At 45.8% G+C, this 20000-nt stretch overlaps 2 protein-coding genes across 2 annotated transcripts in view; one reads left to right on the top strand and one right to left on the bottom strand.

Moving 5' to 3' along the window:
• Window positions 1–11930, top strand: part of eif2ak4 (eukaryotic translation initiation factor 2 alpha kinase 4) — a 53099-nt gene extending 41169 nt beyond the window's left edge. The window contains exons 33-39 of the mRNA XM_080549194.1: window positions 152–267; window positions 610–668; window positions 2101–2201; window positions 2882–2950; window positions 8315–8359; window positions 9428–9543; window positions 11493–11930. Of these exons, the coding sequence (XP_080405320.1) occupies window positions 152–267; window positions 610–668; window positions 2101–2201; window positions 2882–2950; window positions 8315–8359; window positions 9428–9543; window positions 11493–11550 (564 nt within the window). The 3' untranslated portion in view covers window positions 11551–11930. The remainder of the gene's footprint in view (window positions 1–151; window positions 268–609; window positions 669–2100; window positions 2202–2881; window positions 2951–8314; window positions 8360–9427; window positions 9544–11492) is intronic.
• Window positions 11931–18583: 6653 nt separating this feature from the next.
• Window positions 18584–20000, bottom strand: part of LOC308158514 (cysteine-rich motor neuron 1 protein) — a gene marked incomplete at both ends in the record, with an annotated part of 44574 nt that continues 43157 nt past the window's right edge. The window contains 2 exon segments of the mRNA XM_080532154.1: window positions 18584–18775; window positions 19602–19780. Coding sequence (XP_080388280.1) covers window positions 18584–18775; window positions 19602–19780 — 371 coding nt within the window.

Here is a 20000-nt window from a genome sequence, read left to right as displayed (position 1 = left end):
TCTGTGTCCTCAGGTTTAACCCTTCACCTGCCCCTCTGTGTCCTCAGGTTTAACCCTTCACCTGCCTCTCTGTGTCCTCAGGTTTAACCCTTCACCTGTCTCTCTGTGTCCTCAGGTTTAACCCTTCCTCTGCCCTCATCTGTGTCCTCAGGTGAAGACGTTTGAGAAGGACAGGCAGTCGTCGGAGAAGAGGATCCCAGAGTCAGACCTCGTGGACCACATAGTTCAGAAATGCCGGACCAAATTCTTTGAGGAGAGAAACATCAGGTGACTGTATAGGTCCTCTGTCCTCTCTGTGGCTCATGCACTTTAAGTCTTCCACTGTGTCTGTGGAGATGGAGACTGCTTCTGATACCTGTCTCTCTGTCTGTCTGTCTCTTTGTCTGTCTGTCTCTTTGTCTGTCTGTCTGTCTGCCTGCCTGTCTGTCTATCTGTCTGTCTGCCTGTCTGTGTGTCTGTCTGTCTCTCTGCCTGTCTGTCTCTCTGTCTCTCTGTCTCTTTGTCTCTCTGCCTGTCTGCCTGTCTGTCTCTCTGTCTGTCTGCCTGCATGCCTGTCTGTCTGTCTGCCTGCCTGTCTGTCTGCCTGTCTGTCTGTCTCTGCTCTAACAGGGAGATCTCTGACAGCGCCTCTCTTCAGAACCCCAAGGGATCACTGCTGAATGCCTCAGGTACCCCACGCACCCCGCCGCACGTACCCCACGCACCCCGCCGCACGTACCCCACCCTGGACAGCACACTGCATCCGGTGAACCTGGTCCTAATGTGTGTGTGTGTGTGTGTGTGTGTGTGTGTGTGTGTGTGTGTGTGTGTGTGTGTGTGTGTGTGGTGAAGAATTCACCCTATATACAGGATGCAGTGTGTAGTGGCTTGGTAACCACCGTCCAGGCAAAGCAGGGGTTTTGACGCACATCCAAATATTCAAACCAACAAAGTCTATATCCAGTCTAGGTAGAATGGCAACAAAAATATGGATTTATTCTCCTTTAAATATAAACATAAAATTCACAGTTCCAATAGCATCTTTAAAAAACAGAAAGTGAACAAAATATCATTCCAGTGCCCCGCGGTGGTGTAGCGGTCTAAGCACTGGCCACTAGTGCATGCTGCCCACCGGGGACTGGGTTCGAATCCCAGCTCGACAGATCCGGATATGGCTGGGGCACACACGGGGAGCGGCATATTGGGCGGCCGCTCCCGAGGGCGGTATAGGAGTATTTCCGGACAAGGATCCGTCGCGCAACAGCGGCCCCGGGGTGCCGGAATAACAGGTGCTGGGCTCGAGGAGCCAGTCAGCTAGTCTGCCTGGCGGCCTCTTCTGGGACTGCCGGCCACGGGGTCGTGCGGCGGATCCTTCGCAATAGGCAGGGGATAATTGGATGCTAGGTTGGGTTCAATTGGCTACCAAATTGGGTGAAAAAGGGATAAAATCTGAAAAACTAATTATAAAAAAATATATATATATCATTCCAATACTGACTCACTTTCTATAGTGTCTTTCTTTGAGTTTCCTTCAGGTCTTAAGGCCAGGTCTTTAGTCTGTGTGTGACGCCCTCCGGGCCCCTGCCTGGAGCAGACGTGTCAGATGAGAGGTCGTCATCTGCATCCTACTGTACTGCATTAGGTTGTCTGGCACTGTTACTCTGCAACGACAGTCAAGTAGAATGTGATGTAATCTGGATCAGAGAGCTGATAAAGAACCAGAGAGCTGCTGAGTGATTAACGCCTGTGTTGCTTTTCACACGTCTGGCTCTCGTGTTAGACGCCTTTAATGCGACACGCTGGAGTTATTAGGTGTCGGAGTAGGCGGGGGTTAGAACGGTTAGTGGAAGGTGAGGGCATGGGGGGCGGCAACTGGAGGGTTGGTGGGGGGGGCATCACATCTGAGGTGCCCTCCACTGCCTGATGTGCCCTCGAGCAAGGGCACGTAACCCCCCGACTGCTCCAGAGTCTCTGCATCTGACCCCGCGGCTGACCCTCTCTCTCTCTGTGTGTGTATTCATTTCCGTTGAGCAAACCAATGAACCCTGAACATTGTGTTGTGTTGTGTCATGGTGTGTTGTGTTGTGGTGTGGTTTGATGTGTGGTGGTGTGTCCTGGCAGGGTCGTCGGAGCAGCACGGGAGCGGCGCCACCAACATGAACGTGAACCTGGTCACCCCAGAGAAGGTGTCAGCTAGCGTACGCCGCCGCTACGAGACCCAGGTCTGTCAGGAGGGAGGGAGGGAGGGAGGGAGGGAGGGAGGGAGGGAGGGTGGGTGGGTGGGAGGGAGGGTAGGTGGGTGGGAGGGAGGGAGGGAGGGTATGTGGGAGGGTGGGAGGGAGGGAGGTAGGGTGCGGTGGAGGCAAGCAGGCAGGTAGACACACAGACAGACCAGACAGACATGCAGACAGACAGGTAGACAAATAGGCAGACATGCCTCTTGTCCAATCAAATAAAGGGACCAAATAATTTTATTGGACAAGAGGCAGTCACATGGACGCTCGGGCGCTCTCAGAGCTAATTTACGAACGCGGCCAGAGATAATCAGACAGACAAGACAGCTAACAGACAGACAGACAAGACAGTAGACACACAGTCTGTCTCTCTCTCTCACCCGCTATGTCAGTCATTGGCTGGTTGTGACTCCCAGCTCTGTGTCTCTAAGCGCTGGTTCATTCGTCACAGCCAACACGCCGCCTTTTACGCAGGGCCAGGCCAGCCTGAAACCTCTCTGGCTGGCGTGAAGACAGATCGCATGTGAGGATGAAGTGGCTTTTGTTTTCCACAGTTTCATTGTGATCATGGGAGTAATTACTCTTTTTCTCTCCCTCTCTCTCTCCCCACCCCCTCTCTCTCCCCCCTCACCCCCCTTCTCTCTCTCTCTCTCTCTGTTTTTTATCAGATACAAACCAGATTGCAGAATCTTGGTAGCAATTTGCAGAACAAGAGCAATGACATAGAAGTGCTGGCTGTAAGTCATTTTGCCCTTATTCCCCCAACTCTCTCTCTCTCTCTCTCTCTCTCTCTCTCTCTCTCTCTCTCTCTCTCTCTCTCTCTCTCACCGAATCTCTTGATCTTCTCTCGTCTAGTGAAAGGAAAAAAGAGGTCCCGACTGCTGAAATAGCAAACATCAGTGGAAATCGCCTTTTTTTGGTTGTTTTTCTCACAGTGAGTCTTGGCAGTTGGAAGTTTGGGATGTAGGGTTTTTTAAACTTTTTTAAAATGTATTATTTTTTTTATTTTTTGTTTTTTGACATTCAGCAGACGCCTTTATCCACAGTGACTTACAACAAATACATTTGTCTAAGTAAGTGAATCATCTATCCGTCAGTCATCATAAGAAAAACAAATCTATGCTAGGACCATAGCCATTGGTTTCCTTGGGGCCCAGAGGCAGAGGGTCGAATTTTTGGAATGGTATTAAGAAGCTTCAGCAGCTGATGCAGAGGAGGTGTATTTGAGGAGGAGAGAGAGAGAGAGATAGAGATAAGGCTTAGGTCATCAGTTAGGCCGGTTTTCTCCATTTCCTCTCAGTTGCCCGGGGCCCTGTTCTACAACCCTGGAGGTAGACAGATGCAAAGTGATTCCAGTTGCAACGGAACAATAAACCGAAGGAGAAGAGAGCGTGTCATTCGCCTCCGAAATTGCTAGCATACTGCTAGTTTATTTGTCGCTCGATAGTAATTTGATGTGAGGTATTCACAGAGTAAATTACACAGCGTATTATTTACCCCATGCTCTGTACTCCAATACACAACTGTCATTCCACATTGTTTGTGTCTGGTTCGCATCAGTGCGTGAATGAGTGGATGAGTTATTGAAACATAACAGACATAATCGCCTTGATACCCGTATGTATTTACACAGTGCTTGAGACGTCTGCTGGGTCGCATGCTACATCAGCATTAGTTCCGCCTGTCACAAATACATGAACAAATACCTCTCACAGTTGGATTATATAATTTTCCCAGCATATGTGACAGGGTCTGGTGAAGAAGTCCTCAAGTAGGGCAAGGTCGTTTTTCCAGTTTCCAGATTATGAAAGTGCAGATCAGAAGCTTTCAAATGATGTGTCATACATTGAAATCGGAAAATAGTTGAGGAATATTATGCTTATTTGAATGTTGGTACATCTGAAACGGAGAATGGGAGAAACGCGCTCTGAATCAAAACACACGCAAAAACAGCTGCTAGTAGCTGGCAGCTAAGAAGGCACATCGCTATGAACGTCTAACTGCATGTTTAGCACATCACAACATACTGATAGAACATCAACATGCTAAAAATACATAACTACAGCATTAGATGATCACACAGTCCTTGCTTTTGAACACGTCCTAAAACTTAAGTTTGTTTACAAACCATGCATCACTTAACCAGTAGCCTACGACAGACAATATTCAAATTACGGTATATAATTATTTTGAATTATAAGCATTTAGTGATTGTAAAACTGTTGTTTGTTATATCGAGCGGGCTCTTCAACACTTAACACTAGAACAGCTGTGACTTTTTACCTACTAAAAGAGCCGCCTCGGGGGTCAAAATGCTAACCTGCTATTTACACACAACGACCACTAGTTGGCCGCTTGTAAATTAGCCTGCTTCCTACACAGAAAAACTGCAAAATAGCTTTATACTAGCTTATCCTGATGTGATTTTGAAAATGTAAGGATACTCGGTGGTAGAACGCACATATGTGACACAATAGCATATTTTGAGTTACCTGGCGCCCAACAGAATCAAATCAGTCTTCAAACTATTTCTGACCTAAAAGTCTGATTTTCGGTTTTTTAGCTAACATTCAACTTGAAGCTTTGAAGTACCCACTCGTTATTTTTCCGAACAGTTTTACATTAATTAAATAAGTATAATCTATCAACAAAATGAGCTTGTTTGTCATGCTTTTTCCGATGCGCTTGAGGGGGTGGGCTGAATTAACATGTATGCTTTCATTTGGGTGTGATTGGCTGTTGAGCTCGCTCAAGGGGGAGGGAGACAAAGGGCGCTGTGTTTCAATGTTTTCATTCTGTGAGTGAGAATGTATTTCGAGTTTGTACATCGACGAACACTGCTTAGCTCAATGAATTGTTCAGTAATGACTGAAGGCACAATGAAAGTCCCCAAGAAACGAACGTTTACTAGAACAACATACGGATTTCACAGGATCACCATACCGCAACACTTTCTGCTTTTGGGTGAGTAGCCTTTGTTTGTTTGTTTGTTTTGGGTTAGCCGCGTTAGCTAGCTAACATTAGCTAGCTAGTATGTTCTATCGTTGTATTGCCTAAGACTTTCTAAAACAACCGCATAGCATTATGCTGTTATTATAAGTTGTGTTGTTGATACTGTGTAAGGCAAGGCAAGGCAAGGCAAGTTTATTTGTATAGCAAATTTCATACAACAGGGGCAATTCAAAGTGCTTTACATGCATTATTAAAAAATACAGCAAGAGGAGCATAGGAAAATAAAAATTACAATGAATAAAAGCAAATATAAGAAGTAAATAGATAAAACATTTAAAAAGACAATAGTTAATGGAAAAAAGACATTGATAGAAGTGTTTGTGTTTAATCATAACTGGTGCAAAACATGTTTTTTAGCTTAGATTTAAATATTTTAAGGGTTTGGGCCTGTTTGATTTCTTCAGGGAGTTTGTTCCAGGAGCATGCAGCAGCGTGACTGAAAGCTGCTGCACCGTGTTTTGTTTTTACTCTTGGAATTATTAGCTGATTTGTCTCAGCTGACCTTAGGGACCTTGCGGGAATATAGGGTGGGAGGAGATCTGATATGTATTTTGGTCCAAGACTATTTTGTGATTTGTATGTAATTAGGAGGATTTTGAATTCAATTCTCTGAGAGACTGGTAGCCAGTGCAGGGATCTCAGGATTGGTGTAATGTGTTCAAATGTCTTTGTTTTTGTTAGGACCCTAGCAGCGGCGTTTTGGATGAGCTGCAATTTACGAACAGCTCCTTTAGATAGGCCTGTTAGTAGACCATTACAATAATCAAGTCTACTCGAAACAAATGCATGGATGAGTTTCCCAAGGTCTTGCTTGGACATGAAACCTCTCATTCTTGTTATGTTTTTCAGGTGATAGTAGGCTGATTTAGTTATCGAGTTTATGTGGCTGTTGAAGTTTAGATCGGAGTCTAGAATTACACCAAGATTTCTGACCTGTTTTTTAGTGTGAAGAGAGAGAGAATCAAGTTTTGCACTGACTTTCGATCTTTTGTCAGGTGCACCGAATACAATTATCTCTGTTTTGTCCTTGTTTAGTTGGAGGAAGTTTTGTGTCATCCAGGCGTTTATTTGCTCAATGCAATTACAGAGATTGTCAATGGGACTATAGTCGTTCGGTGAGAGGGCTATGTAGATTTGAGTGTCATCCGCATAGTTGTGGTAGGCAATTTTGTTCTTTTTTATGATGTGTCCCAATGGAAGCATGTAGAGATTGAATAGAAGGGGGCCAAGGATTGACCCTTGGGGAACCCCACATGTCATTTTAATTTGGTCAGATACAAAGTTGCCAAGTTGCTGTGTACAGTTAGTTAACTGTTTTTCTTTTGTTACTTTGGTTGGGCTAGCTGCGTTATCTAGCTAGCATTAGCTAGTAAGTTATGTGCCTAAGACTTTCTAAAACAATCGCATAGCATTATGCTGTTCTTATAAGTTGTGTTGTTGATGCTATGTACAGCTAGCTAACTGTGTTTGATTTGTTTTTACTGTCAGAACTTCATGCTGTGGTGTCTGGAGGACCATGTCTGAGTTACCAGCACTTCAGGTAATTCATTATCATGTATTTACCTCTTTCATTTTATGAACATGGTATGGCGGTAATATTATTTCATTTACTGTGGGCAATAATTCGATGTATTGTCTTCCGTCTGTTCCAGCTTTGATGCTAAGGAACCTGGCGTGGTTATAGCTGCAAATCACTGATGTCAAGCCCCCCGGAGGTGATCTTCATGTTCAAGGCCCACTCAGACTTTACATGGTCAGACAGAAGTATCTTTTTGATCAGAGAATTCTGTTCAGATGAGGCAAAAGACACCACATGCCCACCAGACTCCACAGCACCTCAGAAAACTGTATTACTTATCATTACTTACTTTACTTATTTACTTATTATTGTGATTATGTACCTTGCTGCAATGCTAATGTTGAAAAACCAAAGCCAAAGATGTTTATTCTTGTGTACTGTAAAATAAATTCTGATTCTGATTGAAGTCTTTTTTGTATCATTAAAAGAATAACAGTTACAACAACCATAAAGCCTCCATAATGATAAGCTGGCTAATTAGCTTAGGTAATACCTTGCTAGGTAATAATGTTAGCTATAGCTATCTGACCCTGTGATATTGATAGTTGACAGCAGCTGTCAATCTAGAGGGGGAGTGGTTGGGGGTGGGGTTAACCAGACATTGTTACCGCCCATTACCTGGCTGTGTCAAGGTGTGAGAAAGAACAACATCTTTGAAGGGCATTTTCTCTGCTTAGTGATTTCAGGTGTAGCAACTTTCAAATACTCATGTTGTATTCAATTTGTTTCCGATTTCAATGTATGACGCATCATTTGAAAGCTTACAATCTGGAGTTTAAGCACATGTAAAAAAACAGAAAAATGATTTTGCCCCCAGGTAGCTCTTTTCATTGTCTGCTGTCACATATCTAGGAAAAGTCATGAAAGGAGGGTCCTGAAATTTGATAGAGTGCAAAGATATAACACTTGTTTTACTCACAGGGGTCAAATGACCCCTCATGGCTGATTAAGTGTTAAAACTTTCATAATATGAAAAAAAATACGTAAAAGAAATGTTTTTTTAAAAACTTTTTTAAAGAAGCTTTTTGGTCATTTGCGTGACTTGAGAATTGCCAACATGCGGACCTTTTCACCAGACCGTGTCACATATACAAACATTATCACTGGGAGTCTGTTGTTTTTTCCTGCGAAGGGGCATTTAGTGCGCCGCGGCTGGTTTGTGTGTGAAAGCGTCATAAAAGGGAAATTAATAAGCCATGTTCTGCTCTCTGGGTAAACTGGTACAGCGGCACATTGTTCAAACAGCAACTCCGTGACCTTCAGCCCAGCGAACTGAACCTCCTGTTTTCAGCCGCCACATCACACGGCCCGATGTCTGTGAATATTTAGCTCCTTGTATGGATGCCACGGCTGTCGTGCTGTCGAAGTAGCTCTAGCCATTTCCTAAGGAGACGTACAGTATGTATTGTATGCAGACTGTGTGTGTGTGTGTGTGTAGAGTGTGTGAGAACATCCTGTTGTGTGTTTGCGGAGTCTGACATTCCTCCCTCTGTTGTTGTTCTCCCCTCAGGTCGACCTGTCGAAGGAAACCCTCATCAACTTCCTGTCGTTGGAGGTTTGTTCCCTCGCCTTATCATGAGTCACTTAAGGAGGGAGGGAGGGAGGGGAGGGAGTGGGGGGGGGGGGGGGCTTTGGACAGGAAGACGGGATCCCGTCGGCTTCCTCAGAGGCCGGTCTGCCGAGGAGTGGAGCGGGGGAACACCTCGGCTCTGACCTCAGCCAGCAGACATGTCGCCTGGCGCCCTCCGCCCTCGCTGAGAAAACCCTCATGTGTTCCCATAGTAACCTCACACGTTACCATAGTGCCCACACGAGGACAAAGGTGTGAACACTGAACATTCCACACTCCTTAAACTCCCGGCCCCGGCCTGTTGACCCCGGCAACAACAACAGCAACAGCCCTCCCTGGCTTTCATCTGGGGGAGGGAGGGAGTCAGAGAGAGAGGGAGAGAGGGAGGGAGGGAGGGAGAGAGAGAGAGAGAGAGAGAGGGGGGGAGGCGGAGAGAGAACGAGAGAAAGAGAGAGAACGAGAACGTCAATTATACGCCGTTAAAAAACAATAAAGAAAGATGGAAAAATGCCTGTAACTCAAACCGTTGCGTAAGCAGACCCCGATGTGGGATGAATGGAGGGTCCTATGCTGGTGTACAGCCCCCCTCTCACATCACACATGTGGCTTTGTGAGTGTCACCGAAAACACTTCAACTGTAGAAAACAAATGTCAGTCCCCAGTGTGCAGCGCCGCGCACAGAGCCTACAGGAAACCCTGCATCAGACGGGCCAATTACCCCGCCGGCCACGGTCGAACAGGGACTCTGTAGACACTCTCTTACCCTGTGGCTGCCTAGCTTTACGGCACGGCCAACCGCCAACCTCGACAGGCACAAATATACAGCCAAAGCCCCCTCAGATCGATGACCCCCCCCCCCCATTAACGGCAGATGTTGGAAAGACTGTGTGTGGGCACACAGACACGGTACAACGACAGTTCAGGAAAAACAAAACGGAGCAGGTTGTTTTGTCAAAGTAGCTCTGTTCAATGTCTCTGAACATGTGGTGACATGTAAATCAACTCTCTCTCTCTCAAACGTCTTTTGTTTTCTGCTCTCTCCTTCCTCTCCAGTTCGACGGTGACGAGCAGTTCAACATCAGCGTGAAGAATCTGCTCTCCCGCCTCCCCAAGCAGCGCTACCTCAAGTCCATCTGCGAGGAGATCCACGACTTGAAGATCATGAAAAGGTGCGTTGTCGTCGGGTAGTGGTGTCAGAGGTCAGGCCCCTGCCAGAGTGAGAGAGGAGACCCTGTTAGCCTCTGGCCCTGTGCGTGTGCGCTCGCAGCACCCCCCCGAGTCCGCGCCCCCCTGACTCGCCGTTTATATGAGAAATCATGAAACCTGAGGTGGAGGAGGAACATTAAAAAAGACTTCCTTTTATGGCTCTCAGGTGTGTGTGCGGCTGTCACTCAAGTCCTCAAAAAGATCTGTTAAGATGTCTGTTGAACATCAAATCCTCAGATGATCGGATTACGTTTTTTTAAATCTCAGTCGGGATTTGCCGATGTTTGTGTTTCTAATGTCAGGGACTTTGCGTCCTGAGGATTGACAGCCAGGAGATGAAGACCCAGGGGGTAGGTCAGAAGAAGGGTGAAAGGCCCCCACTGTTGGCTCTCCCGCTGTAAAAGAGGCCAAGATCAACCTCTCTGCCCATGCCTCGGCTCAAAGCCGGAGGATTAAACCGTCTCCCTATGGGGCTCGCTCACAAGGGGTCCAACTGGATGCCCAGAAAGAGGAGACGATCTAGGATTTGATAGGATTTCACAGGATTTTCTTCTTTTCATCGATGGGATTACACAGGAGAACGCGAGAGAGAGAGAGAGAGAGAGAGAGAGAGAGAGAGAGAGAGAGAGAGAGAACCCCTCTATCTCTGGCTCTGACCAGGCTTCTTCGTAGATCGTTCAGAGCAGTTTTAGTTGTTCCTGTGGTGAGCGCTGGGTCTCATTTAGTATCGAGGAGAAAAGTGTTTTCTGATAAACGGATTCACGTCATCAGGGTTTGTGTTAACAATGGGGATATTCAGGGTGGGTTTTATGTGTTTGTTTGTTTTTCTGTGGAAGTAGGGCAAGGGGAGGGCCGGAGTCATGAGCCAAAGGCCACAGTGGTCGACAGTCATTTGGCTGTACCGGGCCCATAAACTCTGTTACCCAGCGCAGCTCACCCCAGTCGTTACGCTGCAGGGCACGTACATCATTACATCTTACACATTTAGCAAGACGCCTTTATCCAAAGCAGATACATTTGTCTAAGTACCGTAAGTGAATCGTCTATCCATCTGTCATCATATTTTTTTTTAATCTATGCTGGGTCAATGGGCCATTGGCAGTTACAATGCTAGAAGAAGGAAGAATTACTTTTTCTTTTTTTTATTATTATTTACTGTAGAGAAACTGTATGGGGGGGTAGTAGGGATGAAGAGGTCTTCAGGAAGGACAGTTACAGGGTTCCCGCGCTGGTCTTAAAAAGCCTTCAAAAAGACAAAAATCCAGCAATCCGATTTATAAGGCCTAAAAAGGCCTTACAGTTCAGTTATTCGGTCTAGAAATTAGGTGCTAGGTCTTAAAAATTAGATCCTGCAAGGAAATCAGTCCGACCACATCTATTTACGCAGAAATTAATCAATCTGGAACCCCAAAAATGCCAATTCGCTTCCTTTTTTGTCTGTATGGCAGTGAAATCCCTCATTTCATCACCTCGAGGATGACAAAAAGCTATCATGTGGTGCTGCGAATAGGTCAACATTTCTATTCAAAGAGGTCTATAAAAAAGTCTTAAATTTGACTTGTAGGAACCCTGAGTTAAGATGTAGGCTGATATCATGTTGAGTCACATCACAACAAACTCGTAACCTTCCGCCCACCAGATCATCTGTAAATGATGCTGCGGTTAGAGAGAGAGAAAGGGCCAATAATGATCAAACTGACATATGAATAAGACTAGGGCAATTAGGGCATTCTCACACAATGAATCAGCATGTATAAAATAGGAGTCTTTGGTGAATTCACTCACGAAGACACAGTGACTAAACGTGGCATTTGAGTTCACAAGTTCACGCAATGTGTTTTTTATTTTCGTGTTGTTTTTTTAAGCCATTTTTTATTATTTGCGACTTGACCAACGTGTTTCTTATTGACAGGGTGGCCGTGGTTGTCTTGTACAGCTACAAGGACGATTACTACAAGATTCTTCTCTGAAACCGAAGACGTATTACAGCCAAGGAAACGCCCGGAGCTGTTCTCGGCTCGACAACTGTCCTGTGGTTCTTTTCAACTGGGTGAAACAGTATCTGTTTGAAGGTTGACAGCTTTATATGACTTTCCTTTTGTGAGGGTGAACCAAGAGGCTGATGTGAACTTTTACACTGTTAAAATGTATTCCTGTTACAATCAGCTGTTCCTCCTGAAACTCCACAACCTTGAATGCTCTTCCCCCGCCCCCCCCCTGCCGCCCCCACATCAAGGAGATGTGTTCTGGTCTTCTTACCTGCCTTAACGTAACGGTTCATTCACATTTGGGGGAGGAGGGGATGGGCTTTCATTTGAAGACCCTGTGAAGATGGTGATGATTTGATTGATTTGACAATGTATGGTGATTTTCATATTTTACAAAGTGATATGATGAACGAATGACAAACATTAAATCACATTATTTCCCCTCATGTGGTTGGCCTTGTTGTTTGAGAGTGGATAACCAGTTTTGTTTGAGAGAACAATGAATGTATTCATGAGTACAAGCAGCTGTAGCTGTGGACTCGCTCGGCTGAAGAACTCGATGATTAGGAGGAGCTGTGAATGTTCCACTGAGGTTTGCTTTGCCGGGGCTTAGTTTGATCAGGAGGCAACCGCTGTTATCCTGTAGAACCACTGTAGAACATTACACCCTACTGTATGAACGTGGGGCCAGTGGTGGTGGTGGCCCTAGTGGACTGGTGATCAGAAGGTCATGAGTTCAAATCCCACCTGGGAACACCACCACCACTAGTGTGCCCTTGAGTTAAGGCACTTAGCCCTAAATTACTCCAGCAGGACACTCCCTGTAATCTCTATTTGTAAATCGCTTTGGATAAAAGTGTCGGTTAAACGGTTAAAATGTAAAATGTAGCGCCTCATAAAAGCCTGCGCAACGACACTGTTATTTAAGTTAACGACGCTGTCAGAAGGTTGTTTTTCAAGACAACCGTCGTTAACAGATGATTCTAGTGTTCTCAGAGCGACGGCTTCTTCCTGACGTCGAGGTTTTTACGAGCGGTAAAACCGGTGACGGACAAGTCGAGACAGAGGCAGGGGTCGACACTTGAGGAGGATTCTTCAGGTTGCAGGTTCAAGTCTGCCTTGGGTCAGTGTTCTCCAGTGTGAGAGAGCTTTACGGGCTGACACATTCCCAAAACCCTCATCAGGGTTGTGATAGAGGAAATAATGCCGCCACATCCGACTCTATTTGTACTGGGGGGATTGTGTGTGTGTGTGTGTGTGTGTGTGTGTGTGTGTGTGTGTGCGCGCGCGTGCGTGAGTACTGCACTGTGTGTGTGTATGGTATACAGTGTAAGTGTGTGTAAGTGTGTGTGTGTGTGTGTGCGTTCTCCAGTGTGAGAGAGGTTTACAGGTTTACTCACACATTCCCAAAACCCTCATCAGGAGAAAGTCCTGTGGCCTCTGTGAGAATCACCACTGCTTGTCCTTGCCTTAGCCACACACTGCAGTGCTGCAGCCAGATAAGGAGAACGGCATGCGATAAGGGGAGAAAACAACAAGACCTTTGGGAAACTCAGGGGAAACTCAACCACCTCTCCCAGCCGCGCTGGGGAAGAGCCGCCAGACAAAACAACAGATGGGACCTTGATGAGAAGATGATGTGTATGCTCAACACAAAGCATGGAATACCACACCATAGTCTACCACAGCACACCATAGTCTACCACAGCACACCATAGTCTACCACAGCACACCATAGTCTACCACAACACACCATAGTCTACCACAGCACACCATAGTCTACCACAGCACACCATAGTCTACCACAGCACACCATAGTCTACCACAACACACCATAGTCTACCACACCACACCATAGTCTACCACAGCACACCATATTCTACCACAGCACACCATAGTCTACCACAACACACCATAGTCTACCACAGCACACCATAGTCTACCACAACACACCATAGTCTACCACAGCACACCATAGTCTACCACACCATAGTCTACCACAGCACACCATAGTCTACCACAACACACCATAGTCTACCACAGCACACCATAGTCTACCACAGCACACCATAGTCTACCACACCATAGTCTACCACAGCACACCATAGTCTACTACAATACACCATAGTCTACCACAGCACACCATAGTCTACCACAACACACCATAGTCTACCACAGCACACCATAGTCTACCACAACACACCATAGTCTACCACAGCACACCATAGTCTACCACAACACACCATAGTCTACCACAGCACACCATAGTCTACCACAGCACACCATAGTCTACCACAACACACCATAGTCTACCACACCACACCATAGTCTACCACAGCACACCATATTCTACCACAGCACACCATAGTCTACCACAACACACCATAGTCTACCACAGCACACCATAGTCTACCACAACACACCATAGTCTACCACAGCACACCATAGTCTACCACAGCACACCATAGTCTACCACACCACACCATAGTCTACCACAGCACACCATAGTCTACCACAATACACCATAGTCTACCACAGCACACCATAGTCTACCACAACACACCATAGTCTACCACAGCACACCATAGTCTACCACAACACACCATAGTCTACCACAGCACACCATAGTCTACCACACCATAGTCTACCACAACACACCATAGTTTATCACAGCACACCATAGTCTACCACAGCACACCATAGTCTACCACACCATAGTCTACCACAGCACACCATAGTCTACCACAACACACCATAGTCTACCACAATACACCATAGTCTACCACAGCACACCATAGTCTACCACAACACACCATAGTCTACCACAGCACACCATAGTCTACCACAGCACACCATAGTCTACCACAGCACACCATAGTCTACCACAGCACACCATAGTCTACCACAACACACCATAGTCTACCACAGCACACCATAGTCTACCACAACACACCATAGTCTACCACAACACACCATAGTCTACCACAGCACACCATAGTCTACCACACCACACCATAGTCTACCACAGCACACCATAGTCTACCACAGCACACCATAGTCTACCACAACACACCATAGTCTACCACAGCACACCATAGTCTACCACAGCACACCATAGTCTACCAGAGTCTACCACAACACACCATAGTCTACCACAACACACCATAGTCTACCACAACACACCATAGTCTACTACAACACACCATAGTCTACCACACCATAGTCTACCACACCATAGTCTACCACAACACACCATAGTCTACCAAAATACACCATAGTCTACCACAGCACACCATAGTCTACCACACCATAGTCTACCACAGCACACCATAGTCTACCACACCATAGTCTACCACAGCACACCATAGTCTACCACAATACACCATAGTCTACCACAGCACACCATAGTCTACCACAGCACACCATAGTCTACCACAGCACACCATAGTCTACCACAACACACCATAGTCTACCACAGCACACCATAGTCTACCACAGCACACCAGTCTACCACAGCACACCATAGTCTACCACAGCACACCATAGTCTACCACAGCACACCATAGTCTACCAGAGTCTACCACAACACACCATAGTCTACCACAGCACAACATAGTCTACCACAGCACACCATAGTCTACCACAACACACCATAGTCTACCACAATACACCATAGTCTACCACAGCACGCCAGTCTACCACAGCACACCATAGTCTACCACAACACACCATAGTCTACCACAACACACCATAGTCTACCACAGCACACCAGTCTACCAGAGTCTACCACAACACACCATAGTCTACCACAGCACAACATAGTCTACCACAGCACACCATAGTCTACCACAGCACACCATAGTCTACCACAGCACACCATAGTCTACCACACCACACCATAGTCTACCACAGCACACCATAGTCTACCACAACACACCATAGTCTACCACAGCACACCATAGTCTACCAGAGTCTACCACACCATAGTCTACCACAACACACCATAGTCTACCACAACACACCATAGTCTACCACAGCACACCATAGTCTACCACAACACACCATAGTCTACCACAGCATGCCATAGTCTACCACAGCACACCATAGTCTACCACAACACACCATAGTCTACAGTAGTTTGGTGAGGTCCAGGCTGGCAGGTGAAACTAAAAAGTTAGAAAGAGTTGATTTATTTAAAAATATATGTATATATATTTAAACAAAGTTTCGGCAGCAAGCTGCCTTCTTCAGGGTGTCAGTGAATGTGTATGTTAATGTGTATGTTAATGTGTATGCTCTGTGTACAACATGTTATCTTGGTACTCACTGAAGTCGTTTTTCTTCACACATTTTATTTTTCAAAATAAGTGTAAATGTTACAAGTTCAACATCTAAGAAACATGTATTTACAGTTGGCAACAGTACAATAAATAAGCTTGAATAATAAAGCAGATAGAAATGGTAAATGGTTTTACAATATCTAAAATGTACAGCAGCTTTGGCTACCAAATTCATTTGCCAAAAACAACATCTCAATAACTCAAACTATAGTTTAGTATTAATAAATAAAGCTATGTGAAAAAATAAATAAGGTACTCTTCTGTCCACTACTTTTAACTACCTTTTTTACACATAGGAAGAACAAATAACTGCGTAAGCTTTTACATGTCGCCTCTTCACTTCATTTAAAGCACATGGTTGTGATTCAAACAGACCCAAATTCTACTGAATTACATTGGAACTCTTCAACATAAACCTACATTTGTCTTCATCCAGTTTTGGCATCACAAAGGTCTTTGTATTGGAAAAAAAAGACTGGAAATGGAACTATTATATGACATTAAGAAAGATTTCCTTCCCAAAGATCTTCTTACAAAAAAAAAAAAAACAGTCTTGTTTTGTAATGCTTTGTAAAGCACCTATGAATTATCCGGGCCTGTGCTGCAGAATGTTTACGTGAGTGGTTTATTATCTCAGTGTGCTAAATATGTCCATCAAAATCCTGGATTAAGCCTTTATCCCACCAGGAATGTTTGAACGGAGCTCTTTAAAAACACTGGATCCTAAGAGAGAAGTGCTACATTCATTTCAGATGTTGTGATGAACCGTTATTTTACAGTTATAGCAGACCTGACCTTGACCTCTGACCCCCTTGTCCACTGTAACACAGTCTTATTATTGTTGTACCGGTAGAAGCAGCTGATTTGATACCAATGGTGATGGATGACCCATCTGTAATGTATCTGCGAATTCCTCTATTCCTCTTGGCATTGAATGAATACATAGCATACATCAATTCTTATAACTCTCAGATTTTCTCGAATTGGCCGAGCAACAACATTATATCAGAAACAATGAAATATGAAAAAAAGAAATACATTAAGGCTATAAAATCAAGGCTACTGATGTACAGTATAATGTTCCTGTAACATTCTGTGGAACCCAGAAGCTCCATATGCGCAGCTGTAAATGAAGTTATATAATAGTGGCCTTTTTTTTTATCGTAGACATTCCACGTCCAGATGACCTGTCTGGCAATGGTTCTATACCACCATCTCGTGAGCCCGCTGACTCCTCTTATCTGCAGGCTATAAAATAACATTCAGTCCGGATGAACATCAAAATGTGTTCCATCTTGAGGTTCATTCCTACATGATGAAGTACAGTCACTCGGATGGTCGCTCCCGAAAGAGCCAAGGAAGACTGACGTTATGGATGAAGGCGACAGTGTTTTTTCTTCTTCTTTTTTTTTTCTTTTTTTTTTTTCTTTTCTAAACAGACAAGATGTGCTTTGTGGCTGAGGAGGCAAAGAATACATTCACTCATATTCCCTCTCAGAGAAGACCGTGTTTCGTTTTTTCTGAATGGAATGACTTTGGTCATCGTTGAGACAGAAACAGAAACCACTTACGCACCGCTACGATCAGTGGGACGAGTCGTGTCCTTTAAGAGTGTCGACGGAGGAATGTTTAGTCTGGCGTTTTCAAATGTTTGAAATCTCGCCACCATGGAGACATCCATAACAAAACCGAGAGGTGACCAAGAATAACGCTTACAAGTAGTACACATACCGTAGTAATATAACACAAAAAAAGGCTAAGATGGAAACCACACATTCTAAAAAGCAGGATCTCTCTCTCTTTTCATCTTCTTTTGATCTGTTTTTTCCTGGGCCCTAAGAGTCTGCTAGTGCTCTGATGTTACTGTGCTTAGCGGCTAATGAGGTCGTCCACGGGCCAATCGTCTGCTTCCTAACTTACCCTCCAATCCAATTCTGATCAAATCGGAAAAACAGATACTAAAAAAAGTTACGAAAAAAAAAGAAAAAAACAGCTGGCTACCCATCTAAACAATGTATTGATCAATGAATGGCGTGCTGGAGAAAACCAGCAGACTCTGAGACCCTCTAGACTACAACCCAAACTTCTGTCCTAAAGCTTTTAAAAAAAAATATATATATATATACATGTATATATATATATTCCTCTTATGAGCTCAATGTTCCTTTTTCAGAGGAGGCAAGAAGCCATGATAGTGTTCACAGTCAAGACGCTCTCTCTCTCTGGCTGAGTGGAGGCCTCTCTGGCTGGCACTGTGGGTGTGTGGCAGAGCCCCCGAGTGTCCAACTGGCATCCCAGTTTCTCTTCGCTCCACCCAGAGGCCACGGTGAAGCTCCAGACACAGAATAACAACAATGTAATAAAGCAACAGAAGTCTTGGGAAGTGTTTTTGTCTTTTTCGGATCCTCCGTTTTAACCTGCCAGAGAGAGACAGAGAGAGAGAGAGAGAGAGAGAGAGAGAGAGAGGAATCCAGGGTGTGTAAAGTACATAGTATCTTTTAATCACCGTGGAAGTGTGTGTCAAGGAGAGGAGAGGAGGAGGAGGTGCTCGATAGCCCCCTGCCCACGGTGTAGAGTTTGGGGGTTTGGGGGGGTCCGGTGAGGGAGGGCCTGGTGTTTGGGTGGTCGGGGGTGGGGTTGGGGTTGGGGGGGGTGGGTGGGGGGGTGGAGGGGGTCTAGCGTGGTCCTCGGCCCTGGCCCATGTTCAGCTTGGCCCGGGGGATGCTCATCCTCTCCCCACACGGGGAGGTCATCTCCGGGGAGAAGTTGATACCACAGTCGTTCTTCACCGTCTGGAACTTGTTCTCCTTGGAAGGCTCCATGTACACCACCGAGTTCTTGTTTACGTGCTTCTTCAGGATCACAGTCTAGAGGAGGAGGAGGAGAAGGGGAACAAGAGGAGGAGGAGGAGGAGGAGGAGAAGGAGGAGGGGAACAAGAGGAGGATGAGGAGGAGGAGAAGGGGAACAAGAGGAGGAGGAGGAGGGGAACAAGAGGAGGAGGAGGAGGAGGAGAAGGGGAACAAGAGGAGGAGGAGGAGAAGGGGAACAGGAACAAGAAGAGGAGGAGGAGGTGGAGGAGAAGGGGAACAAGAAGAGGAGAAGGAGGAGGAGGAGAAGGGAGGAGAAGGGGAACAAGAGGAGAGAAAGAATTTCCCAGGGTTTTAGATTCCAATGGCTTTTCACACAACGGGTCTGGCTAGCCAGCTTTGTATTAAATCCTACTGCTCAGCGTTAACTTGCTCAAGGCTAGACCGAGCCTAGTTATATCCGGGAGAGACTGGTCATAAAATATGTGACGAATTACGATTTTCTGTGCCACTCTGGTTTTGTTTCATGGAGGTGGGGGCGGGGGGGTGGGGGTGGGGTGGGGCCGTAAAACGATCTGATTTAATGATAAACTCGACACGTTTTCTCCGCCAGTTCAAAGTGCTCGTTCAGAATTAAGTGCAGGAAAAATACATCAATCCCCTGACTTTATGATGCCCCGAGCACGCGGTGTAACAGAAACTGGAAGATCAAGGCGAAAAAAACCTCAGCGACAGATAAAAACTCCCGCCCGGCGTCCCTGGCGTGTGTGTGTGTGTGTGGGGGGGGGGAGGGGGGCTGTGGGGGGGCTGTGATTTACCACCGCGGGGATCAAGGTTTGGCCGCCAGCCTAATTATGGACAGATTTACCCACGTTGACCTCTCACCTTTTTAGGGGCGCTGTAGCAAGACATCTGCACCCACTTCTTCTTCTTGTTGATGAGGAGCGCCACGACCAGGAAGATCACGATGGCCAGGAGGAGACCCGCCAGTATCCAGGCTGCTGATTGGTAGATGAGGGCCATCTCTGTTTGGGTGGGGTAGTTCTCACCCAGGCCTGTCCCATCTGTTGAACCAATCAGACGGTCGTCAATATCAGGTGTCCCGCCACAGTCTACACACTGGGTGTTGACGCCGGGCCAATATTTCCATTACACGACTCTGCCCCATCTAATCAATTTTACGTAAACGGGAAAGTAGCTTATATCCCTTTGTAAGGCTTTGGCAGCTTTCCCTGGCTGATATACGTCAGATACCGTCCCAAATGACCGCTCCGCGATCCCAGG

Source organism: Nansenia antarctica (assembly GCF_963989245.1).
Source record: "Nansenia antarctica genome assembly, chromosome: 1".
In the NCBI taxonomy this organism is placed as follows: Eukaryota; Metazoa; Chordata; class Actinopteri; order Argentiniformes; family Microstomatidae; genus Nansenia; species Nansenia antarctica.
Note: the sequence above shows the minus strand (reverse complement) of the source record. Positions and strands in the feature narration are given on the sequence as shown.